We start from the raw sequence: 26,527 nt of genomic DNA, 5'->3' as shown, positions 1-26,527 counted from the left end.
ATGCATCTCACAGACACTCTGTTGGATTGGAATTTTGGGAGTTTGAAGGCTGCCGTGAACTCACCTTGGGGTGGAATTGGTTTGCAACAAGGCTTAGTTGGGTGGAGCATGTCAAAGTAACATCCACATAAATGCCAGGATACAAAATTTACCAGCAGAACACTGCATTGTAACAAGAATCAAGATCAATGTTGTTCACTTCATCTGTCAGTGGTTTTACTGACAGATGCATCATCTTTACATATTCTGCTCTGATGTTATTCTTCTGCCAGGTGTTTTGACACAATTATGGACAATGTTCTGTCGTGTGATTTGAATCCAGGGCGATGAGGATCTGCTGACAGTCTACATCGGAGAGATCTTCCTGGAGTTCGTGAACATGCTGCCCGCCTTCCAGACCTACTGCCTGCAGCAGTCCACCTCGGTCAACATGCTCAACACACTGGAGAAGGAGAAAGAACTGCTCAGGTACAAACGAAGTACAAGGACTCTTCTTCCTGTTGGTCCCTGTGATGGAAAAGTTGCTGTGGGAGCTTTCTCTTGTTCCTGCCACGGCTGCTCTGTGTAATTCTTAATGGAAAAGACAGCGAGTTATCATTTATTCAGAGGAAGTTCTATATTGAGAGCAGAGCTGCAATGATTTATATTTTTAGACGGCTCACCCATGAGTCAGGCTGTCCTATGATTCCCATTAATCAAGTTTTTAGGAGTTTTCCCAAGACATGCACCGACTGTAAGAATCTTTTTAATTTTCTCTTTCAGAATCTTCCTGGATGTTTCCCAGAATGACAACACGGCACTGCGACGTATGAACTTGCGCTCCTTCCTCATGGCACCCCTCCAACGCGTGACCAAATACCCACTTCTATTGAGCCGCATCATTAAGGTCACTCCCGAGTGTCACCCCGACTACTTGCGTCTCCGTGAGGCCAAGAGTCGGGTCGAATCCCATCTGGAGCACATCAACATGAAGACCAAGCAGGAGGGCAACGGCGTCACCTGGTCCCTGCGCTCATTCCGTCGTGACAGCCGCAAGAACCGGGAGGTGATCAACATCGAGATGCGGGAGGTGTCGATGAAGACGGTGGGCTGGGCAAGGGAAAACACAAGATTCGTAATGGAGGGACCGCTGCAGTTGTCCCAACCAGCAGACGGGCAGTGGGTGAAGAAGGGAAGCAAGGCCCTCAAGTTCCAAAATGTCCAGAGTCTGCTGATGGTGAGGACACAGCGATCCGGCGAAGCCCCGGCACAGGGCACCGACTCGGCAGCACGAGGGGATCAGGTGGAAGGTGGCGGAGAGAGCATTCGAGATGGAGTGCTGGTTCTAATCAAGGACAAGAGCAGCGGGAAGTTTGCGGTGCTTCGAGAGCCCATCCGTCTGGGGAACTGTGTGGTGTCGACGGATCCGGACAGCGAGGACACATTTGAGGTGCTCGATATCCGGCGGGAATCTTTCGTTTTCCGTGCCTCAGACAAATCCCGTACCCAGCAGTGGTTCCATCAGATCAAGAGATACGCCCGTGACTTAGGCACCTGGAGGAAAAGACGTAACGCTTTACCCAACATCATGATCAACACAAACCAGACGCGCTCCTGAGACTAGCCACCTTTGTTACACTGTAAATAACCTGAATCCTTCTACTGCAAAAATCAACTGAAGCATTTCTGAGTGACGCCACTGTTAAAACTTGTTAGATTTCAGTAAAAAAAAGAAGAAAATCTTTCTCAAAGTCTTGTGAGGGTAAGAGAAAGATGAAGCACTTTTTTCTTACAAAGCTCTAAGTGCGCCATACTGTCATAAAATATGTATGTAGATTTAATTTAAACCGTTACATTTCCAAAAAATGAAAAAATCACAATCTTGGGACAACCAAAAAACTTGGGCTGTGCTTGTCAGCCTTGATTGTAAAGACTGTTGGAGAAAAAGAGCTGTGTTTTCAGTAAATAAGGTGTGTCTGTTGGAAAGCATGACTGACTGCAAAAAGAAAAATTGTAATGTCATTTTTTTATATGAGACTGCGGGGGCTAAAAACATTTGTTTCTGAAAAGGTCGAGAAGTCGACAAAGGTTCAGTAGTTTTGTTTGTTGTCACTGCCCTTCCCTGTCTGTGTGCCGCCCTCTAGTGGCGGTACAACAGCTTTCACTGCCGGAGATGCAGTGGAGCAGAAGCCTCTCTAGCAGGCTTGAACAGACCTCCAGTGTCACTGTGTTTTAAATGGGATATTCACATAACAGCAATAATCTCTGCCAGTTTTTCAAAAATTTGTAGCTACTGTATATGCATTTAATTTTCAAGGATTTCCTTTTTGGCATTCAGGTGGTAATCCTGCTTCAATGAGCACTGTGTTACTGAGTATTACAGTATGTGGCAGATTCAGCTGGAATCTGATTATGTTTGTTGGCATGAATACAGCTTCCCTTCATTTCCCCAACACACAGGAAGCCGTGAGAATTAAGATAATCTTTGTGCCATGGGAGCAATTTGTGAAAAGTCTAGTTAGCCTGCTTTGTGTTAACATCATGTCAAACACTACAGCCTCCTTCACTGTGTGTCGACTGCAGAGTTTTTCAACCTTCAGGATTTTACTGTTTATGGCGCTGCAGCAAACTTACATTATCAAATAATCTGCAGATTATTTCCTTAAGTGTCTGAAAATAGTGAAATATGCATGTTTAAAAGATCCTCTCTGGTGAAAATCAAATTTTTTCCATTGTTAACATGTCCATTTGGTATTTTTTTACTTGCTAGAAGACTATCATGAGCTAAATGAGCAGTTAACACCACAGCTGAGCATTTAAACCTTGAAACTAAAGAATCCTGATGACAGAGCTGAAAACTTTCAAGGTTTCATAACAAACCTAAGAAACCAATCCTGGATTTACTGTAGCATCATTCCTCTTCAGAATCACAGTTCAATCATCTCTGGATTATTCCAGGATGACAACCTTCCATTGTGTAGCGTAGGTGAGCTGGTGTGCACGAGCTGCAGAAAACTGTAGAGTTACAATCAAGCCATTTTAAGACAGGATTATTTTAGTGGAAAAAAAAAAACATCTAAATATGTAACCTTGATACACAGATATACCTTGACCGTAAAGGACTTTGGTTGCACAAATTACTATTTTTTGTATTTATGCAACCAAAACTCAAATTTAATTGATTTCAAATCACATAAATAATAGAAAAGCAGCCAACATTTGGCTATTTTAGAAAACAGAATTAAATAGAAAGGTGACAGAAGTGCTGTTAAAGTTGCTCAAACCACTAGAGCTCTTGGACAGAAGAATTGCAGCATAAAAATTCAATTCTGGGCTCTCAGGGTCGGTTTGAAATGTAAAAGGCCTCTACTGAAGTGAATCAGAAACGTTAAATGCCGTGTTTTGGCTGTAATTCTTCTGCCATGATCAGAATTGTTTGGTTTTGTAAGGCAATTAATCTACTCATTTATCATTTAAACACTGTCCATTTTTCTTAAAGAAATGAGTTAACTTGGTCTAAAATGTCACCATTTCTGTACAATCCCTCCCTCTACCCATGGACATGTGTATTTTATTTTGAAATTTTAAGGTTGAAAAACTCTGCTGACTTGACAAACTTGCCTCAAAACAAGCATCCCAACCATGTTATGGTGACACAGTGGTACCTGTGTTCTTACGTGAGCTAGCGATGAGCTGTTGTGCCTTGGTACTCGATTACTGTTAACTGAAATATCTGCAATCTGTCACAGTAGCATTCACCTCTGAATCCAGACTGAGCTCAATTTACAGGCAATAGAATTATTCCTCACTTATTTTAGCGTGTTCTTTCTACTTCGTGGTGTTTTGTTTTTTTTTTTTTTATTTATGAAGGCTTTATTTTGTTTGATGCACTTTATTATAATTCAGTAATGGAATACTCTCCAGCTGGTAAAACATCTTAAAGTCGTGTTTTTTCACAGTCTGACTGATCCTGAAACCAAATCCACTCTTTCAGACCAATGCTGTTCTGTTAGTTCTGAAGCGAATCACTGTGTTTTGGAGGGCAGGGCTGTTAAATCCACACCAATACCCACGTGGATGCAGTTTCAAATTTAACACTTTCAACGTGTAATAATAAAAAAACAAAATCCTGCTGGGTTGCAAACAGTTTTTCTTTACTTTTCCTCATTTGTGTTTGAAAGACCTGCTGTATTATTTCCCCAGTGTAATATATGTGAATTATATTAAAAGATTTTAAACACAGCCTTGATTATGTGAAGTGTCATGAAATGAAGAGGGACGTTTTGTTGTTGTAATTTTAGGCATCTTTAGGACTTCAGAGACAGGAATACACATCGTACAAGTGGAATGCTCTTATCACTCCAGGAAACAAAAGCACAAAACTGTTCAGAGTGAATTATTTCTAGAAAATACAGTCCAGCTCCACTGCAGTACTGAAGCAAACAGAAGCATGAAGTCCAGCAGAGAAACAAACCTTCGAGGCATTTCCTCGGGTGAAAAAAAAAAACAAGAAAATGAATAAAACATACAACATGCAGTACAAGACATTCTGACTAGTTTGTTTTCAGACAAAGCTTCATCACTAGAGAACCAAAATATTGAAATTAAAGAGACGTGTTCATTGGCACTGTTCTGCAAAAGTTTCTTATTTATGGGAAAATGACAAAAAGGAATCTAACTAATCACAGTAGCTTTATACCAGCTGAAGTGCATCTGTGTCATTTCTTTGGCTCTTCCTCTCCTCGAGCCTCATTTATGGAAATAAAGGATCAAAAGCCAAAACCAACGCTTCGTTTTTAAAGTCAGAAAGGATCAAAATCGGGTAAAATGCCATAAATTGTACTGATTGTTAGTTGGATTCCAGATTTAATCTTCTGACTGCTGCATCTAATATTTTCTTCATAAATGAGACTCCTGGATTGCATCCTTTAAAAAAAAAAAACATAATTCCTACTAAACACCACCAGGCTTCAACTCAACATTTTCTTTTTTTCTTTTCTGAAAAAAACAGCAAAACAAAAACAACCACAGAACAAAAGGCTGCAGCGCCTCACACTCCCAACAATCTCTGTCTTCTTGAACAAATGAAACATCGATACACCAGAATTTGATAACTAGAAGCTTGACAGCTGATAAACCAGCTCAGTGAAACAGGAACGCAGGAATCTGATGAAGCTGAGAACACATTTCCAAAAACCGGCAAAAATCGAACCTTCTGTCTTCAGCCTCTGGACGAGGGTCTCTGCTGCCCGTCTGACAGCCTGCCGACCATCTGAAGCTCCTCTCATGCATGCATTCGCTCAAATACCCGCTCATACGCACACAGTCACTCATACAGTCTATCCTGGGCTGCTGGGGCCTCAGGCAGATCCCTGGTCTTTGCCTTCCAGGTGGGTTAAGGTCTCCAGGTCCCAGCTCGGGGGGCATCCTCCTCCTTCTCCCAGAGCCAGTCGGGCCCTCGGCGCTCTACTTGTCCCCGGCAGACTCGGACTCCTTGGCCAGGCCGCGGATGGACAAGTCGTAAACCACCTCCTCGATCTTCTTCACGTCGTACTTGAGGCCGTCGTAGCGCTTCCGGAGCGGGTCGTTCTTCAGGTTGAGCAGACGGAAGCCGGAGTCCAGCTCATTGATGAAGTTGGAGATGCGCAGCGGCCGGTTGTAGTCTCCGGCTGTGACGCTGTTTACAGCCAGCCGGGACTGCAGGACAGACAGGGAAACACAACGTTACTGAGATTACATGGATTCTAGAACAGTTTTAATGATCTACATCCAGACATCTGTGGCTTAAAAACACTGGAAATTACAAGTCAAAGCATCGACAATGACTGAGTATTTCATTTCATTTAACTTCTTTAAACACGTTTCAGCTTCAGAAGTTCACATGAGAAGCTGACAGAACTGCCACTGGCCTCTTCATCGCTGATTAGTCTCTCAGTTAGAATTAGAATTAGAAAGGCTTTATTGTCATCATACATGGCATGATGAAAATATAAAAAGCTTCCACTGGACGGTGCATAACAACAAGCAATAAGTAATAAAATATCAACATTAAATAATAAAATCAAATGTACATATATAACAAAAAAATATTAGAAATGCTAACATGTGCAAAGGAGGCCAGATATTTATGAAAGCAGCTAAAATCAATCAGTCAATCAAACTTTATTTATAGAGCACTTTTCATACAGTTGAAGTGGTGTGCAAAGTTCTCACAGAAAGGGGGTCAGATGGCGTCTTAAAAGCTTTATTAAAGTTAGTGCCTGCTAAAATATTAAAGGCGGAGAAGAGGAACCGGGGGTTGTTTTAATGGTCTGTGATAAGTTGTGCGAAATGGGAAGTTCTTGCCTGTTTGATTGCATTATTGTAGGTGATATTAAAAAACACACAGTAATGGTCAGACACAGCCAGGTCCACAACAGAGGACACACCAATGGACAGGCCATGGGTTAGAACCAGGTCCAATGGACAGGCCATGGGTTAGAACCAGGTCCAGTGGACAGGCCATGGGTTAGAACCAGGTCCAGGGTGTGTCCCCTGTTGTGAGTCGGCTGCGTGACATGTTGCTTAAAATCAAGGCAGTTTAAAAGATTTAAAAAGTCTCTGGACATTGGGTCCGAGGTGTTATCAATGTGTAGATTAAAATCATCGGTTATTAAAATTCTGTTGTATTTGGTGTGAATCATTGATAAAAGTTCTGAAAATTCACTGATAAAAAGGCTGGAGTGATGGGGTGGTCTGTACACTGTTAAACAGAGGATCTGAGTGCTGCTAAAAACAAAGGCATGATGCTCAAATGATGAGTAACTATTAAAAGACACTTCAGTTGGGGTGAGAGCGTTTCTAGTGATGGAGGCTGTTCTGCCTCCTCTTCTACTCTGTCTGGTGGAGAATAAAAAGTTAAAATTCGGTGGGGAAGCCTCGGTGAGAACAGCAGGTGCATCAGTGCCAAGCCATGTCTCTGTCAGGAGAAGACTATCCAGTTTATTATCTAAAATCAGGTCGTTAGTAATAAAAGTTTTGTTTAAAAGAGAGCGCATGTTCAGTACGGCCATGTTGATGCTCGTGCTAAACGCGCGCTCCTCCTGGCGTTTTAAACGAATCAAAGTTCTTGGTCTAAAAACAGTCCGGGCTCTGTGTGATCTGTTAAAAACTACAGCTGGGATGTTGTTGGTGATGTTTTCCGGTGTTCTTGTGGACAGAGGGGAGGTGTGTGAGGTGTGTGGTGAGTGGGCGTGGCCTGTGGGCAATCAGTCAGCAGGTGTTGATTGAACCGCGTGGTGTATGTTTGCTGTTAAAACCGAGCTGCCCAGTGTGCTCGGATGCAGTCCGTCCTGTCAATAAAATCCAGGGCGGTTCCAGAAGAGGTTAAAATTGTCAATAAAATTCAGGTTGTGAGCTGTGCAGGTGTGCTGGAGCCAGGTGCTCAAACTGAGGAGTCTGGAAAAGCGCTCGGCACCGTGTGACAGAGTCGGAATTGGTCCGCTGATGAAGACCGACTTACCACAGCTTTCCACAAGTCTGAACAGGTCCATAAAATCCTGTTTCGTCAGCTCAGACTGTCGCCGGGTCGTGTCGTTTGTTCCAATATGAAGAATCACACGGCATACTGAGGATGGGATGGACTGTAGCAGCTCAGGAAGTTTGTCCAGGAGTCCAGCAGCGGTGGCGCCAGGAAAACACCGAGTGATGGCGTTGAAGAAACGGATGTTTCTGACAATGCTGTCGCCGATGATGAGAGTTGTGGGACTAAACAGAGGACGAGGTGACAGGTGGGGCAAGCCAGCAACGCCTCCATCTGGAGCTGGGGAACGCTTCGCTGGCACCTTCGGGCGACGGGCAGGGAGAGGAGCCGGAGCTGGGCGTCTGTCCGTCCGCTGTAGCGCTGAGGCGGGCCGCTCAGCGGGAGGGGAGGTGGAGGTCCTTGTGCTGACAGCAGTGCCAGGTCTGGCGAAGGGGAGCTCTGTGGGCTCCGGGTGGCGATGACCGTTATGGCTTTTCTTCAATCTGCGACAGGGCCATGAAGCGGTTCGAGAGGGAGAGTGGAGGCGAGACGGCTCTGACTGGCGTCTTCTGCCTGCCCCGGATCACTACCTCTGTCCACGATCGCTGGCGGTTGGGTGTAGAGCAGGACGAGGGTCGTGGACAGGAGGGATCCCAGGGTGCCGTGTCCTGGAAGGCCGCAGAAAGAGAGGCAATCCTCATGGACTGTTCATGGGCCACCTCCATAGTCCTGGCCAGCAGAGCGTCTTTGTCCCTCAGCTCAGCGGAGAGACGGCGAACATCTTCCAGCAGGTCAGCTATCTTTTCATTCACCATCCTAAGTTGTGGGTCTTCCTCAGGGTACATGGAGGTAGACATGAGCTACAAATCGTTGCAGCGTTGTCGCTTTCTTAGGGTCAAACAAATGTCCACAAATACTGTCACAGCACAGTCGTCAATCTAGGTGATATGTCAGAGTTTACTGCCACATTTAAAAGTGACATTGTGCATTCAGGTAGACATGTGCTTGGAGTTCAGGAGTCTGATGGACCATGGATAGACAGCTATGACAGTTGTGTTTGAACTAACTGTAAAATGTCTTAGAAAGATGACATTAGAAGTTAAAGTCTCTCCACTCAGCCCCAAACTGACACACAAAATTTCCAGTGATAAAAAACAAAGCCGGCAAATGTTTTTAGTATTTTCTTCAGTAACCGACTAGCTGTTTGGTTTGTAAAATGTCTGTCAATGTTTCCCAAAACCCAACATGATGTTCTCAAATGTTGCATTTTGTCCACAACCTAAATATATTCATAGAACTGAAGCAGACATGCTGGAATCAGAGAGTTTAGACTTTTCCAACCAAGTTTCACCATCTTCAAAATAGTTTAATTTAACATTAATTTGCATTTTGTTTAATAGTTGACAACTAATAGCTTAATTGTTGCAGCTGAAATACAAACAGAGTGAAGAAGCAAATCCTCACATTTAAGAGGCTGGAACCAGAGGCTGGTTTCTTTTCATGGATGTCTCAATAATTAGCTGCTTGTATCCTAAAGCTAAAAATGTTGGAAAATGGTTTTCTGTAATTGGATTGCTCAGTTTCTCCCAGTGGACGGAGGAATAACTGACCAGCTGTGTACTGCCTCTAACAACATCTGTACATACACAGCACATTATACACTTTATAAATCCTGGATGTGTGGAGGGTAAATAGTTCATTTTTAATTAAAATGTCATAGAAAGGTGTCTATTCAACTTTTGAAGACTTTTACCTTGCAAATATTTTCTTAATAATACAATCTCCATGTAAAATGGTTTTTTAAAGGCAGCTGTATAGAATTGTATTATTTTATTAAGGTGTACATAATTTACTTGAAATTAAGTGTATAGTTGTATATATGTAGCAATTAAATCCAAATTTTGAGGCACAATTTAAACTCTCCCAGGACATATTTATCATTTTCTAGTCCTCTGTCATGATTATCTGTGAGAACAGAAATCTCACAGGAACAGGTTGGTCAGTGTGTTCGTGTTTTCATTTATATTCTTTTATAGCAGAATGCTAATTAGGAGGGATTCATCCTCAGTTTCTGATAACAGGACTTAAAAAAGACAGATGATCAAACTATAAATCTGAAATCAATGCCTCAGACCACTACTAAGGAGTGACTACCAAACATTTCACCATGTTTTTCTCGTCATTGTGAAATGCCACATTACACCAGGAAATAACTCCAGACACGAGAACCTTGATTCATACTCATCATATTTCTGTTCTTAGCATATCGTTAATGTAGCAGCAATCAAACACTGACCAGTTCACTGGCCATGATCAGAACACCTGCCAGGTAATCCTCCACGTCCAGGTGAAAGCCTTTCTCTCGTACCACCTCGACTGCAGGATGGAGAAGACAAAGGAAGGAGAGTTAGACAACGTTCCTCACTAACAGTTAAACCAGTCAAACCTTATCACATGAACTGGTACGTACTGCCCAGTATCTGAGCCACCTCCTCCCGAGTCACCAGAGTTTCCGTCTCCAGATAGACGACAAACGCAGCTAAGAAAGCCAGACGCTGCAGGACAAACCGCCAGTGTTCATGGAACCTAAAGATCAGAGAAACAGAGATAAAAGACTTTATTTCAGCGGGTTAATCCACTCAGCAGAGGGTTCTCCTGGCTCAGATTGGATCTGTGATCAGTCTGATGAAGGAGATCTGTACATTTCCTGTTATTTCTAACAGATGGACAAAAATGGTCTGTTATGCTTGAATAAAACTATATTTACAAAACTAGTTTAAAACATATACTTCTTTTAAAAAAATATTGTCAGTTCTCATCATTTTGGTGGTTTTAGCTTTCCATTGGTGCTGAATAAAACATCTGAGCCAAAACTCACTGTATGCAGGAAAAGTCTGTTTCTGTTTGCAGTTCAGCACATAAATGAAAACATGATGGAATACAAGATGACAAATGATAGAAAACAGTACAAACTGCTCATCAGCTGACAGTTAAAAGCCATGTTTTGTTTCTTCTACCTTCCTGCACACCATCAACTCTGGATCCTACTCCAGAACACATCATCTATTAGAAAAGCTGAACTAAATAAACTCAGAAGAGTAAAGCAGTGATGCCGACGCAAGCAGATAAATATATTCTAGAAAGACTGTAAAACGTTATTAAAAGTTGAAATGAGTGGAAAGAACAATCAAAGGTAATGCTATATATGATCATTTCATTTCCTCTGTATTATCTGCATATTTCTAAACTGTATAGAAGCCTCTGAATGGAAAACTGTCTGCTCTGAATATTCACCAAAGCTGTAAACTGAATTACTAGACACCGTGGTTCCTACCTGTAATATTGCTCCACAGGAAATTTAGTTTTCAGGTCTGCAATCTGTGTCCTGACTGAGCAGAACAGCTCCCGAGCCTTCACACATTTACTGGGAACTAAAGGGGAAAGAATTAAGAATGTGAAGAGCAGACCTCACTAGTTCATCATTGCAGGGTTCAGGTCAAACACTCACTCTCTTTAAACCCTGAAGGCTGGTGGACACTCTGAAGGACAGTCAGTATTTCTCTGGCAGTCTGCTCCAAGGTCTGGACCACCTTACGGATATCCTAGGAGAACAAAGTAAAGCCTCAGATTATTAATCCGTTGTTGATGAATCCAAATATATTCAATGATTTGATGATTAACTTATGTCAGCATCTATCAGAGTGGAAGAAATTTAAAATCTCCGTCCAAACAAAGACGTGCTCTGCTAGTGGTTAGGAGGGCTGAATGATTGGCGATATAATCTTTTTAAGTCAAGTATTCACTGTGTAATAGATTTAAAACATGAGATACCATCTCATGTTTTAAAGCAGCCAGACATACCATGTCTGGCTGCTGTGAAGAGCTGGCTGGCAGCAAATTTCTTATGTTTAAATTCAGACAAGACAGAGATGATGGTGACTGGTTCAGAAAGACTGAATCATATGAACAATAATGCTGTCTGGACCTTAGATAAAGGCATCATTCAGTGCAAGGACACTGTTAAAAACCTTGGCGTGACATTTGATCAGTCTCTTAGATTTGTCTCCCACATACGAGATGTGACAAATATAGCTTTCTTCCACCTTAGGAGGATTACTAAGATTCAGTCTTTCTTGTCTTTTAAGGATGCTGAGGTTCTTATCCATTCATTTGTGATTTCTAGATTGGAATATTATAATGCTCTCCTGTCTGGCTTGCCTAAGAGGAGCTTTCATAGCCTATGGATGGTTCAGAATACAGCAGCCAGCATTCTGAAGGGAACAAAGAAATATGATCACATCTCACTCCATTGGCTCCCAGTTCATGTTCGAGATGATTTTAAGATACTTTTTTTTTACATATAGAGCTGTAAATGGCATTGGGCCATCATATTTAAAGGAGCTGGTAGTCTCAACCAGCAAGGTCCTTGTGCTCCCAGGGGATGAGTCTGCTGACTGTCCCTAGAGTTAAGAAGAAGACAGTCAGTGCGCAGGCTTTTTATTGCCATGCACCGACATTATGGAACGCTCTTCCCTCTGACATTCAGCAAGCTTGCTTAGTGGAGGTGTTCAAAGCCAAGCTAAAGACCCACTTGTTCTCTGCTGTATATGAATCTTAACTGTGAGGTACTGTGTCTTCTTAGGTATTGTTCTTATCAGTTTTATCATTGTTATTGTTGTTATCGTGTCTTCTTAGCCACTGTTTTTATCCGTTATCATTTTACTGAATTTTATCTGTTGCTTGCTCTGTAAAGCACTTTGATTTGAAAGTGCTATATAATAAAGATATTATTATCAACAGCATGACTGTCATCCAAAGAGCATAGACACAACAGTTTAAACCCTCAGTCTGAACATTTACCCAGAAACTGCCGCCCTTTCCATAGAAATCACTTAATTCTTCAGCTCTAGTTGCTACTTTACTTGGATGTTTAGAGTTAGTTAGACGTTTAATGATGTTTGACTGGACTTCGGTTCCGTGTTAGCCGCTAGCTAAAAGACCGGGGAGCTAAAAGACCGGGGAGCTAACAGACCGGGGGAGCTACCAGACCGGGGGAGCTACCAGAACGGGGTAGCTTACAGACCGAGGATCTTACAGACCGGGGGAGCTAACAGACCGTGGGAGCTAACAGACCGGAGGAGCTACCAGCTAACAGACCGGGGAGTCACCAGCTAACAGACCGGGGGAGCTACCAGCTAACAGACCGGGGGGAGCTACCAGCTCACAGACCGGGAGAGCTAGCGCTGGGGTCCCGGCTCTTCTTCCTCACCTCTCGGACGTCCTGGTCGGCGCTCAGGAAGCCCTGGATGTAACTGAACATCTCGGTAACCGACATTTCTGATCGGAGTCAAACTGTCCGCTCCGGTACCGACGAAGATCCGTCCGCCGCTAATTCTCCAAACACATCAACGTGCACGAGAGCCGTCTCCTCCGCCAACCGCAGGCGCGTAGAGATGATGTCACCGGTGGTAACGTCGTCATGCATTTTCTGATTTTTTATGTAAAATAAATAAATAAATAAATAAATAGAAATAAGTTTTTTTTAAAGACATGAAAAGACGTAAATATTGTAAATTAGTTTTTTTCTGTTTTTAAAAAATATTGTGTTATCGAGATCAGGCGTATTCAGGCTGGTATGGCAGTAAAGATTATTTAACAAACGTGATACATACATGTCTACAACATGAATGCAATACATAGTATATAACAGTTAATATAATAAGTATGAGATTTGCAATTTAAAAAATATGATAAAGTATTGATACAATTAAATGAATTTAAAATGAATAGAAAATATATATCAAATCCATTACTCATTGCCAGATAAAAGGACAAAAAACTACCTCAAACGAAAGAAAGTAGAAAGTAACATTCCAATTTTCCTCCATAAATAGCCTGTCTGTTATTCATTCCTCCGCTTACGGCCATACCAGCCTGAATACGCCCGATCTCGTCTGATCTCGGAAGCTAAGCAGGGTCGGGCCTGGTTAGTACTTGGATGGGAGACCGCCTGGGAATACCAGGTGCTGTAAGCTTTTTCTCTTCCTGCTTTACTGGTGCCAGAGCTGTGAAAAAACAAGTCAACTTTATTCACAAGAAAACATTTTAAAACTGCAGTAGTTGAACCAAAATGCTGTAAAATTAAAGTAGGAGGCCATAAAACAGTCGCTGTAATGAGTCAGGTTAATCTGTATAATAAATAATCTCATTTATTCAGATGAAGCTGTATTTTCAATAATATGGAAGAGTGCTAACTGCAATATTTAAATTAGTCAGATAAATGTGTGTTTGCTTAACCTTAATATTTAATCCAGATCAGGTGAAGTCGTATTTTAATATAATTGGAGGGCAATAACTGTAATATTTAACTACTCAGGTAAATTTGTATTTTATAATATTGTAGCGTCCGGCTGGACGGAAGAAGGAGGCAGGAGACGTTGTCAACGTTCCGACGCTTTAATAGCCCACCGAACACAGAACACGGTTACTGTCGGCCGTAACCACGCCAAAACAAAAGAACAAAACCGACAACCACAGGCTAGGCTCGTTCCTAATCTCAGCTTCATGCGCGCTCACGAACACACGCTCCCAGGCACACGCTCGCTTACCTCGGTCACACGCTCGCTCCGCCCTCCACCTGTCACATTCACATCCATGCACACACACACACAGTAACAGCCTACTGAACATCCTGCCTAACAGTGATGAAACATAACTGCAGGGTTGCTACAATATGGTGTAGAGTATTAACCTGAATATTTAAATTTGTTAGATTAACCTTTATTGCTATTTTTAGGGTCCGAGCACCGAATGGTGCGAAGACCCTATTGGAATGCAAGGGTTTCTTATTATTATTATTATTCCGCACTCTTTTCCCGTTTTTTGAAACTCAAATTTGGCGGCCTAAACATACCCCAAAACGCGTCAAACGTGGCATGCTCATCAGGACTGGCGAAAAATTTGATATTTTAGGGGAGTTACAGATATGTGTGGCAAAATAGCTCCATAGCGCCCCCTGGAAAATTGAAAATTTGGTCATTAGGCCAATTGGCAAAATCTTTCATCTACAGCTACAAAATTTTGCATGCATATTCAGCAAATCAGGAAACCCAAAAAAGTCAATCATGGCCACGCCCTAACCCCAACAGGAAGTCGGCCAGGTGTAGAGTATTAACCTGAATATTTAAATTTGTTAGATTAACCTTTATTGCCATTTTTTTTTAAATTTAGTTTTACTCAACTTTTCTATTTTTACTCAACTTTTCTCTGACCTGCCCCAGTGGACACAAATGCTGCTTTTACCTCATTTAGTCTGTTGATGGCGCTAAAGGAGAATTTATTTTTTAAAAATGTTGCCTTCAGGTGCAGCTCGAAAAAAACAACACCAGTCACACACCATCCATAATACAAGGATCCTGGATCAGGTGACAGAGTTTAGGATGTTTGTTTGTTTGTTTACTTGTTTGCTTGTTTGTTTGTTTGTTAGGAAAGAATGTTAGAGAAGCTCATCAGTTAGTTCTTGTTCTTCCGCAAGATTCTTTTTAAACTAAAGAATAAAAAGACCTCAAAGCTGCTGCTTGTTTGACACAATCAGATTTAGTGACTCATATTTCTGACAAAAATGCTTAGATCGTTAAATAGTTCTTTATAGTTTTGATTAATTAATTCAGTAATTAAATCCATGTCCTAACAGCTCATCATTTTGATTTGCTATTCAAAAATATGACTTGGAAAATTAAAGGTTTGACTGAAAGTCAAAAATTTAACAAAAATATCAGATTTTTTAAAATCACATGAAAATGTTTTTGACTTTTTATCTCTTTAAATGATGCAGAAATTAATAACTTACTTTTCTTTGACAAAAACTCTGTGAGTTACATCATAACCTGTCATAAAATGCTCTGATATTCAGTATAGACAAGACTTTTAGTTAGATTTTTCTCATTTAAAATGGGAACATTAATTATTCTAATCAATAAATAAATAATGTTATCATGAGCAAAGTTTATTTCCCTTCACATTCCTTCACTGCTGTATTTTATTACAGACCAAACACACTGAAATGATTGAACTCCTGTTTTTATGGAGAAACTAGTTTTAATCTAGTTTTACTCACTGAGCTCCTGCACCCTGGAATAATATGAGGAACAACATGAATCTTATTTTTATCCTTAGAGCAGTTCACATTTTACATTCATCTTATTTTGCTTCCAGGTGTTCCTGTCGATTAATTTGCTTGTAAATTTTAAATGCAGCAATTAAAGTTTTCACTAATTTACTAACCTTGCCTTCTGGTTATTTTCATTAATATTGTTATTCAGGTTTATTTTTTCAATCAATCAATCTTTTTTGTGCCTAAATATTTTATTTTCTGATGGGACTGAATTATAAATGATTCCTCCAGACATTAATGTATTCTGAGAATAAATAAAGGTTGAATTAATCCTCATCCTTTACATGCAAAGATGTTTATCATCCATAAATTAACATGTTAGCAGCATTAATGTTAATTAAGATGAGCTGAGTAAAAGTATTTTCAATGAATTTCATGCTATGTTTCTTTAAGTTAAAAAAAACTGCAAACATGGTCAAGTTTCACAATATTTATTTATTTATTTTAAAGAATGTGAGTGTAGGAATGCTGAAAGAAGAGTGAATAATAGATTGCTGCTTTAGAATCAGGAAAATGATTCCATTCTTAATCAGCTTTGCCTGATTGTCTCACTGCGGAGTTTAATTTTGTCTTTTGAGAAAACAAGACCTCCAGGACAGGAAATTAGACAAAAAAACTTCTTTAATTATAAATCAACATTCTTTATGTGTAAACGTCTTTCATTAATAACAATAATAAGAGAAAATCTGAATGCCTATTCAGAAAACTTCAACCTGTTTCAAACAGAAATCAGGACTTTTTATAGAAATTAGTGTGAGAATGTTAAAGAAATCTAAGAATCTTCATAACTGACTTTGTGTCTTATTTTCTTCTTTTAGGACCAAATGATTTATAGATTTCAATTTAAAGCCAAAATATTTAGGGTCCGAGCACCGAATGGTGCGAAGACCCTATTGGAATGCAAGGAATTATTTATTATTAGGGTCCGAGCACCGACGGTGCGAAGACCCTATTGGAATGCAAGGAATTATTTATTATTATTATTATTATTATTATTATTATTATTATTATTATTATTATTATTATTATTATTATTATTATTATTAGGGTCCGAGCACCGAATGGTGCGAAGACCCTATTGGAGTGCAAGGAATTATTTATTAGGGTCCGAGCACCGAATGGTGCGAAGACCCTATTGGAATGCAAGGAATTATTTATTATTATTATTATTATTATTATTATTATTATTATTATTATTATTATTATTATTATTATTATTATTATTATTATTATTATTATTATTAGGGTCCGAGCACCGAATGGTGCGAAGACCCTATTGGAGTGCAAGGAATTATTTATTAGGGTCCGAGCACCGAATGGTGCGAAGACCCTATTGGAATGCAAGGAATTATTTATTAGGGTCCGAGCACCGACGGTGCGAAGACCCTATTGGAATGCAAGGGATTATTTATTATTATTATTATTATTATTATTATTATTATTATTATTATTATTATTATTATTCTTTCTTTGCCCGCCGGGAAATCGCCATTTTTGGCGGCCTTATCATACCCCAAAACGCGTGAAACTTGGCATGCTCATCAGGACTGGCGAAAAATTTGATATTTTATGGGATTTGCGCATGTGTGGGGCAAAATGGCTCCATAGCGCCCCCTGGAAAATTGAAAATTTGGTCATTAGGCCAACTTGCACGACGTTTCATCTATAGCTACAACATTTTGTAGGTATATTCAGCACATCAGGAAACCCAAAAAAGTCAATCATGGCCACGCCCTAAACCCAACAGGAAGTCGGCCATCTTGTATTAGCTTTAAATTTTTTAAAATTAATAACTCATCGGGGATAAGTCCGAGAGATGTCAAATTTGGCCAATATATGCAAACATGCGACCTGATGAAAAGTTATCAAAATGTTTATCTCATTTCAAAGGGCGTGGCCATGGCGACTCCCAACAAAATGGATCCTTCGCCATGAAACAGGAAGTGGTGTCTAACTCTGCTGTACATGCTCCAATCTGCCTGAAATTTTACGTGTGATCAATGTCCAGCCCTGACAATATCCATGTGGTTATATGCATTGACAGTCATATCACATCATCTTCAAAATTGGTCAGCTGAGTGGATATGCCGAGTCGATGCCACAGTTTGAAGATTTTGACGATTCATAAAACACTGTTGCCGTGGCAACGCATCGTTGCCGTAATAAACAAAGTACTTTTTGACCGGTTAAAAATGCTCAAACGCTCGCCAAAATTACCACACATATCTGGACCGGCAACCCGTTTGATATTTTAGGGAAACTGCACATGTGTGTGGCAAAATGGCTCCATAGCGCCACCTGGAAAATTTCAAACAGTTACTACGGCCAGTACGTGTTACCTAGAATCATGAAACTTGGTAGCTTATGTAACTCGTCAAGACACACAAAAATGTAATTGACACCCATGCCCAAAACCCAACAGGAAGTCGGCCATTTTGAATTATATGTCATATGTTTTGACAATTTTGGGTCATTTTTAGACATTTTCAAAAGCTATAAACTCAAACAGGGTAACACCGAGAGAGCTGAAATTTGGCCAGGATGTACTCCAGGCATGGGTGATCAAAAGTTATCAAAATGCTCACCTTAAGTCTGAGGGCGTGGCCATGGCGGCCTCGTGAATTCTGATGCTTCGCCATGAAACATCAACTGCTGTGTAACTGCCCTAAACATGCTCCAATCTGCCTCAAACTTTACATGTGTGATCAGAGTCCAGTCCTGATCACATCCATAGGCCGACATAAACTCTCGGTCGCAGCGCCACCTGGTGGATGGAAGGAAATGCTCTATAACTAGCCTGGACATGGTCTGATCTGCCTGAAATTTTACATGTGTGATCAGAGTCTGACCCTGATCACATCCATAGGCCAATATACACTCTCGGTCGCAGCGCCACCTGGTGGATGACCAGGAAAAGCTCTATAAGTAGCCTGAACATGCTCCAATCTGCCTGAAATTTTACACGTGTGATCATAGTCCAGCCCTCATCACATCCATAGGCCGACATGCACTTTCGGTCGCAGCGCCACCTGGTGGACGTGCGTGGATTCGCCGACCAGCAAGGATGCGAGGACCCGTCCAACGCTGCTTGCAGCTTTAATTTACTTTGTGATCGCAACAACTTGTCAAGATATGGAAATGATTTTAATTTGATATTCATTTCCACGTGTAGTAATCCTGACACCACAGCATACAAACTAAACAGGAACTATTAAGGAAGAAGTTTCGGTTATCTCCCTGCCTTGTAAATGGAGAAAATTTAGAAACATGTAATTTTTTATTTTTAAAAAATGCATAAAAGTTTTCTTGGTGCATGAACTGAGGCTGCTGACTGACCTTATATTGCACAATGTTCAATGTCTTTAAATATTTTCACAGTAAGGATTCATCTGTCGATCTATCTATACCTGAAACCTGATCCTCTGTATATAGTCTTCTACATGTTTGTTGTTTTTTTTTTTTAAGAATAAAGTCATCTGTATATAATGCTATGGGCAATTTTTGCACCGTTTTTTTCTTATTTATTCTTGCACTGCCTTTATACTCTTATACTTTCTCCTTTCCTAAGGAAGAAGTTTCGGTTATTTCCCCAGTTATGTTTGAAATGTAACATTACTTCTTCAGCTCAGTGCATCAGTGATCATATTGGTTTAGTGGTTGGAAGTCAATAAAACATTAGCGTCAGTCAAATTGAATGCGTCAGTGGATGGAAGTGGTGGTTGCCTTGTGCTGCTCTTCACTTCACTGCAGCTCCATGGCTCCATCTGCTGGACGGACAGAAGTGCAGCAGCTGATGGCAGCTTCTTTGACCTCACGCTGCTGTCAGACCCACAGATTAGGGTTTATTTCAGATATATATAATAGAAAATAGTAATTAAAAAATAAGCTGATGTTGTATTTTTGCAGCAGTGAGTTTTACAGGGTTAAGAGCAACCAGTCAAAGGTTATTACTGAGGATTTTAAACAAAAACATTCAGGCAAACAGTTAACATCATAGGGTGCCTGACATGTTTGTTTTTTTTCCGGGTCGATACAGATTTTTTTTGTAATCAAGGAGATCAATAACCAAGATTTGGAATCACTACACATTTGCAGAAAAAATAAAGTTTTTGAACAGCACATAAAGTTAAGTTAAAATTAAAATAATCACGAGTTGCAGCCTTTGCTTATTTATGTTTTACATGCTGAAGTTGTCCTTCAGTGTTTCACTGATCAGATTGTGCTGTGGGCAGGACAAAGATCAGAGGGAGGCAGCTGCAGCAGACCCAAAGTAGTTTCACATTCATTTATCTGATCAGATTTCAGGGGGCTTTTTTTTTTTTTTTTTTTTTTTTTAAGAAATGGGACCAATAATTGAAAACATGCTAAATATCAGATGGGATCATTGGTGTCACAGGACATCTGCAGACACAGGTCAAAGATTACAAGGAGTTTATTTAACGAATGAAACTAAAACCAACACAGAAAGGATAACTAAACCAAGGTGAAAACAAAAAGGGGAAACCAGACTAATTGTAGGAGAAAGGTTCTGGTTTCAAAGTCTGTGGTCTGGCAGAGAGCGGAAGAATGAAGAACCGGGCCTTCGTGGATTAAGGTGATTGAGAACAGGTGAATCAACCCCCACACCTGTGAGAGAGATGGATGGATGGATGGATAGATGGATGGATGGATGGATGGATGGATGGATAGATAGGTAGGGAGGTAGATGGACCATAGATAGATGGATGGATAGGTAGATCCTGCAGTGGGGAAATTTTCAGTGTGGCAGTAGCAGATAGGAAAAATGTTAAAAAAAAAAAAAAGCAGCACTCAGTGCACAGATATAAATAGATGCTTTCTCCTTAGAGAAGAAATAGAAATGCTTGTAAAAAAAAAAACCCTGTGAAATTGCACATATTGACTTATTTACATTTTATTGCAGTTACTTCATGGGTGATCTGAACTACTGGGAGCAGGCTTGATTGAACACAGTCTGACTGCTGCAGGAAGGAAGGACCTCCTTCAAACATCGTGGGTGAAGCAGTCTGTCCCTGAAGGAGCTGCCAGTGATGGTCCTGTTTCCTGCAGGGGGTGGGAGATGTCCTCCATGATAGACAACAGCTTTGTCATCATCCTCCTGTCTACCACCAGCCCAGGACAGAGCTTGCTTTCTTAACCAGTTTCTTTAGTCTCTTCCTGTCTGCAGCCGTGATGCTGCTGCTCCAGCAGACCAGTCCATACAGGATGGCTGATACCACCACACAACCATAAAAGGTCCTCAGAATTGCTCCCTGCACCCCGAAGGACCTCAGTTTCCTGAGCAGGTGAAGTCTGTTCTGACCTTTCTTACACCGTGCGTTGGTGTTCTATCTCTAGACATGTTTGAATGTCTTTATCAATAAATGCTCAAACATATGTTGAGTGTCAGCTCAGCTCTTTGTTCCATACATGTAAATGTTCCTATGTGATTGGTGTCTTGCAGTCAGAGTGTAAAGAATTGAAGCTGTCAGAGGCTTTCTGTGGTGAAGAGGCTGCAGGACATCAGCTGCTCCAACAGGTGAAGCCTTTGTTCTTTGGCTCCAACCAGAAGCAGCAATAAATCAGCATGAGCTGCAGCTTATCCACCTCATAGAGTGTATAATAAAGAAACCAAGAGGTTTTAGTTGATAGCTGTCGCTAGCAGTGTGTTGTTCAGGTTGTGAGGAGAAGTAAAAAGCTTACAGCACCTGGTATTCCCAGGTAGTCTCCCATCCAAATACTAACCAGGCCCAACCCTGCTTAGCTTTGTAGATCAGATGAGATTGGGTGTATTCAGTGTCAGAAACAAACCTCACATGATTCAGATCTCCACTCACACCTTTTATTTGTCGTTTGGTTGCGCCAGTACTAATTGATAGCATCATTTAAGCAAAGTTAGAGCAACATCTTGTAGGACAGGTGGTGTAGAGGTAAGTTTTTTGCCTCCCCGGTACCTTAGTACCTTTATTATCTTCACTTCCTTAATACTTTTGTGTACCATCATTTACGAAAACTAACAGCTATACCCAGTAGGAAGGATAGCGCAGTGGTAAGTTATCTGCCTCTCATCCAGGAGGTCCTTGGTTTGAATCCAGCTCAAGGTTCTTTTTACACTTTGGCTGCATGACAACCTCTTGCAACCATCATTACAACAAACTCCACCAGGGACCTTGTGTGACAGATAGCTCACACAGAGGGTGTGTGTCTGTCATGTGGATGGTCACGGTTCGAATCCCTGCTGGGAACCTTGTGGAGGGTGGTAGTGGAGTGTCACTGGACTGGACCAGGATCCTGGCAAAAAGTAAAACCAGGAGATTTACCCATAAGCAAGGCACGAAGGCACGAAGGCACGAAGGCACGAAGGCACGAAGGCACGAAGGCACGAAGGCACGAAGGCACGAAGGCACGAAGGCACGAAGGCACGAAGGCACGAAGGCACGAAGGCACGAAGGCACGAAGGCACGAAGGCACGAAGGCACGAAGGCACGAAGGCACGAAGGCACGAAGGCACGAAGGCACGAAGGCACGAAGGCACGAAGGCACGAAGGCACGAAGGCACGAAGGCACGAAGGCACGAAGGCACGAAGGCACGAAGGCACGAAGGCACGAAGGCACGAAGGCACGAAGGCACGAAGGCACGAAGGCACGAAGGCACGAAGGCACGAAGGCACGAAGGCACGAAGGCACGAAGGCACGAAGGCACGAAGGCACGAAGGCACGAAGGCAAATTTTGCCCAAATGTAAAAAAAAAAGCTTGAGCAGGGTGGGGGATTGAACCTGCACTCTCCAGGTTCCAAACCACCACCACTACCTCTGGACTACCAGTCCTACATACCCAAATACAGGCTTTTCTTCTATTCGTCAAGGCGGTGACATCAACACTGAAAGAAAAAAAAACAATCCACAAAATCAAAAAAAGAAGATAATCTACCTACAACTTTTAAAGAACACGCTAAAAAAACACAATACTAAAAAGTCACACTCTTCTCCTCATCACTCATTTTTACATTTTAACACAATTTCAAAGCCACACAAATCACATTCTTCATGTCAAATCACTTCTCTTCACTACAAATGGGAGAGAACAGCAAACAAATAAAATACAACTTATGGCTTAAATATCTTCAAAATCTCTTTGCTATTCCTCTACATTCAAATTCCTCAACACCACTCAACAATCACCTGCAGGATCTCTTACTTCTTTCTTAGCTCTGACAAAACATCTTCAAGACTCTGAGAAGACAACTCATTTTCAACACATTTGCTGCTTCGTCTAAGTGTCCACACACATCTCCAGTCATCCACAGGCCTCACCACTGATCAGCTGCACAAACTTACATGTTAAACTTCTCCAAAGATAAAATACAGGCCCTTCTGTCTGATCACAACTTTTACTGGTGGCTCATATTTCAAGTTCATTTCCTTGCAAAGTCTTTATTTTGGATTAAAGTGGGATCTGTGACCAGGCAGATCACTTGTTTATTCTTAGCATTTGGATTTCACTGACATTCCTGTCATGTAGAAAAATAGAAATATCTTTGCATTGATTCAGCTAAACTAACTGCAGACACTGAGAGGCGTAAAGTTCAACAAATGCTGTTTTTATTTACTTCACTGGTGACATCAGTAGATGCTTGCAGTGAAACCACCACTGCAAATATTTATGCATTTAAGTATTACAACTGAAAACTCCCTACAAACGTCCACTTCTAACACCACAAACATTGTCCAGAGGAAATGATATTAGCTGAACATAAAAACATGTAAAACAGCTCTGATGCTTTCATCCTGAGCTCCACTCAAACATTTCACTGTGCAGCAGCTCAGCAGTTTGTTTAAGAAAAGCATTTAGGTTCAATCTGTGAAGCCCAAAACCCACCAGCTTTGAAAAATGACACCATTTACCAGAGTCACAAACTGTAAAAACAGAAGGAATTGTTGGATTTTCTATGTGAATGTGTCGCCTCTCTAGCTAACTCACCCGGTTACGTCTCCATCCTGACGCTGCTCTGCTGGACCGGAGCTTCTGGACCAGCCGGGTGGACCTTCCTTCACAGATCTTCCCGGTGGGAGTGATTCTGAGTCGGCCTTGGTTGACTGCAAACTCCTTAAAATGGACACATGAGAGGAAATCGTGGACAAATCGATACAACAGCTTGTTCGGTTTGTCCTGTTCTTAAATGGGTAGAAAACTGCTGAGAGCTCTCAGTTCAATTCAATTTTCAATTCAATTTTATTTATATAGCGCCAATTACAGTCAAATTGTCTCGAGACGCTTTACAGAACCCATATGCCTGACCCCCAGAGCAAGCCAAAAGGCGACAGTGGCAAGGAAAACACCCTTTTAACAGGGAAAAAAACCTCGAGCAGAACCCGGCTTTAATGTGGGGGGAACCATCTGCCTGCTGGCCGGGCGGGTTGAGAGGGACAGAAGAGGTAGAAAGGTAGAGATAGAGGGGTAGAGGTAGAGATAGAGGGATACAGATAGAGGGGTAGAGATAGAGAGGTGGGGGGGTGGGACACAAGGACCATAAAACACAGCCACACATCTGAAGCATCCAGCATCCAGCTCTGGGACCAGGGACACTCGGAGAAAGGACACAGAAAGAAACAGAGTGAATGTAATGCAATAATGGTATATGTAGTAAATACATAGGTAGTTAGAGAAGGGCTCAGTGCATCAAGAGAGGTTCCCCAGCAGTCTAGGCCTATAGCAGCATAACTAGGGGCAGAACTAAGGGACGTCAAGAGGGGAAGTCAGTTGTGCAAATGAAAACACAAGCATACCCCGTCAGGGTCCCCCAGTCAGCCCTAACTATAAGCTTTGTCGAAAAGGAAGGTTTTAAGCCTGGTCTTAAAAATAGAGAGGGTGTCCGCCTCCCGAACCCAAACTGGGAGCTGGATCCACAGGAGAGGTGCCTGATAACTGAAGGCTCTGCCTCCCATTCTACTTTTAGAGATTCTAGGAACAACAAGTAAGCCTGCAGTCTGAGAGCGAAGAGTTCTGCTAGGATAATATGGTACTATCAGGTCTTTAAGATATGATGGAGATTGGTTGTTAAGCGCTTTATATGTCAGAAGAAGGATTTTGAATTCTATTCTAGATTTAACAGGAAGCCAATGAAGAGAATCCAATATAGGAGAAATATGATCTCTCTTGCTAACTCCCGTCAGTACTCTGGCTGCAGCATTTTGGATCAGCTGTAGATGTTTCAGAGAGCTATTGGGACAACCTGATAATAAGGAATTACAGTAGTCAAGCCTAGAAGTAACAAATGCATGGACTAGTTTTTCTGCATCACTCTGAGACAGGATGTTCCTGATTTTCACAATATTTCTCAGGTGGAAAAAGGAAGTCCTACAGATTTGTTTTATGTGCGAGTTAAAGGACATGTCCTGGTCAAAGATAACACCGAGGTTCCTCACAGTAGTACTGGAGGCCAATGTAATGCCATCCAGAGTAGCTATATGCTTTGAAAGCAATTCTCTAAGATGTTTGGGGCCAAATACAATGACTTCAGTCTTGTCTGAATTTAGTAATAAGAAATTATAGGTCATCCAGGTCTTTATGTCCTTAAGACAATCTTGCAGTCTAGCTAGCTGATTAGTTTCATTTGGCTTCATAGATAAATACAATTGAGTGTCGTCAGCATAACAATGGAAATTAATACAGTGCTTCCTAATAATGTTGCCTAAGGGAAGCATGTATAATGTGAACAGTATTGGTCCTAAGACAGAACCCTGAGGAACTCCATGATTAACCCTAGTATGCTCAGAAGAGTCATTGTTGACATGCACAAACTGGAACCTGTCTGATAAGTAGGATTTAAACCAGTCCAGTGCTGTCCCTTTAATGCCAATAGAATGTTCTAGTCGCTGTAATAAAAGTTTGTGGTCGATTGTATTGAATGCTGCACTAAGGTCCAATAAAATAAGTATAGAGACCAGTCCATTATCTGACGCTATGAGAAGGTCATTAGTAACTTTCACCAGAGCTGTTTCTGTGCTATGATGCACTCTGAAGCCTGACTGAAACTCTTCAAACAAGCTATTCCTTTGTAAATGTTCACATAATTGATTTGCAACTGTTCTTTCCAGAATTTTGGAGAGAAATGGGAGGTTGGAAACTGGTCTATAGTTGGCTAAAACATCTGGATCTAGAGTGGGCTTTTTAAGTAAAGGTTTGATTACAGCAACCTTAAAAGCCTGTGGTACATAACCTGTTACTAGAGAGAGATTAATCAGATCTAACATTGAGGAATCAGCTCTGACAGAGTGTTGCTCTGACTCCATGTGTGACTGAGGCTGGAGTGAACAGAGCTGCTGCTGCTCAGATGCAGCTTCTTATTAGCACAACAACAGACGCTGCGTTCACTATGTCTGTGGGTGTGGAGCTGATAAAGAGGATCTTCACCACTGACCTGAGCTGCTGCCACACGGTGAGACGTCCAACAGAGTCACTGAGCAGCTGATGATGAAGAAGATGAAGGCTTCAGGAGGAGGTGGAGGAGGAGAAGCTGCAGGGCCACATGAGACACTGAAGAGACAAACCAGAAATGATTCACACACTAGACATGAAGAAAAGAAAACATCAGAGAGTGTAAAATACAAGAATGAGTCCTGAACATCACTGGTGATGAAGCTCGAGGCAGAAAAACTCAAACACAACCTGCCTCAACAACAAGTTCATTTCTATGGTCAAACTGAGAGCAAGAATTCCTGGAATATTTAGTAAATCTAAACTGTATTTCTGAAATTTAATCCAGACAGGAGAAATATTGTGCATTTTAATATTCGTGTGTGCTGTCCCGATAAGCGGCTGGTGAAGGACTTTCTAAGTCTTATTGCCTCTTTTAATGTGGTTCAGTGTGTGTCGG

The 26,527-nt window shown here is 41.4% G+C and overlaps 2 protein-coding genes, 1 long non-coding RNA gene and 1 other non-coding gene across 8 annotated transcripts in view; 2 read left to right on the top strand and 2 right to left on the bottom strand.

Annotated features, from left to right (window-relative positions):
• si:dkey-91i10.2 (uncharacterized protein LOC555224 homolog) overlaps window positions 1-4,221 on the top strand; it is an 80,903-nt gene extending 76,682 nt beyond the window's left edge. For all 5 annotated transcript variants that reach the window (XM_055015099.1, XM_023269582.3, XM_035947828.2 and 2 more), the window contains 2 exons: window positions 323-468; window positions 763-4,221. In XM_055015099.1, coding sequence (XP_054871074.1) covers window positions 323-468; window positions 763-1,597 — 981 coding nt within the window. In that variant the 3' untranslated portion in view covers window positions 1,598-4,221. The remainder of the gene's footprint in view (window positions 1-322; window positions 469-762) is intronic.
• Window positions 4,222-4,360: 139 nt separating this feature from the next.
• Window positions 4,361-12,927, bottom strand: tsn (translin). Its single transcript, XM_023269583.3, has 6 exons — window positions 12,750-12,927; window positions 10,989-11,082; window positions 10,815-10,911; window positions 9,951-10,066; window positions 9,777-9,856; window positions 4,361-5,676 (listed from the first exon to the last, which is right to left on the bottom strand). The coding sequence occupies exons 1-6, from the start codon at window positions 12,813-12,815 to the stop codon at window positions 5,446-5,448; spliced, it is 684 nt and encodes a 227-aa protein (XP_023125351.1). The 5' UTR covers window positions 12,816-12,927; the 3' UTR covers window positions 4,361-5,445.
• A 469-nt stretch (window positions 12,928-13,396) lies between these two features.
• Window positions 13,397-13,515, top strand: LOC111568117 (5S ribosomal RNA). Its single transcript, XR_002746107.2, has one exon. It is a non-coding gene; the product is annotated as a 5S ribosomal RNA (ribosomal RNA).
• An 8,905-nt stretch (window positions 13,516-22,420) lies between these two features.
• On the bottom strand, window positions 22,421-26,312 carry LOC129350002 (uncharacterized). Its single transcript, XR_008603188.1, has 3 exons — window positions 26,072-26,312; window positions 23,632-23,757; window positions 22,421-22,531 (listed from the first exon to the last, which is right to left on the bottom strand). It is a non-coding gene; the product is annotated as an uncharacterized LOC129350002 (long non-coding RNA).
• Window positions 26,313-26,527: the final 215 nt, after the last annotated feature.

This window comes from Amphiprion ocellaris, chromosome 11, assembly GCF_022539595.1.
Source record: "Amphiprion ocellaris isolate individual 3 ecotype Okinawa chromosome 11, ASM2253959v1, whole genome shotgun sequence".
Lineage (NCBI taxonomy): Eukaryota > Metazoa > Chordata > Actinopteri > Pomacentridae > Amphiprion > Amphiprion ocellaris.
The sequence above is the reverse complement of the archived record's forward strand: the minus strand, read 5'-3'. Positions and strand labels throughout refer to the sequence as shown.

Coding starts and splice junctions, on each gene's coding strand:
- tsn (XM_023269583.3), bottom strand. CDS start 12,815: ATGTCGGTTACCGAGATGTTCAGTTACATCCAGGGCTTCCTGAGCGCC. Junction 11,083..12,749: donor CCGACCAGGACGTCCGAGAG/GTGAGGAAGAAG, acceptor TTGTTCTCCTAG/GATATCCGTAAGGTGGTCCA. Junction 5,677..9,776: donor TGATCATGGCCAGTGAACTG/GTCAGTGTTTGA, acceptor TCTGTCCTGCAG/TCCCGGCTGGCTGTAAACAG.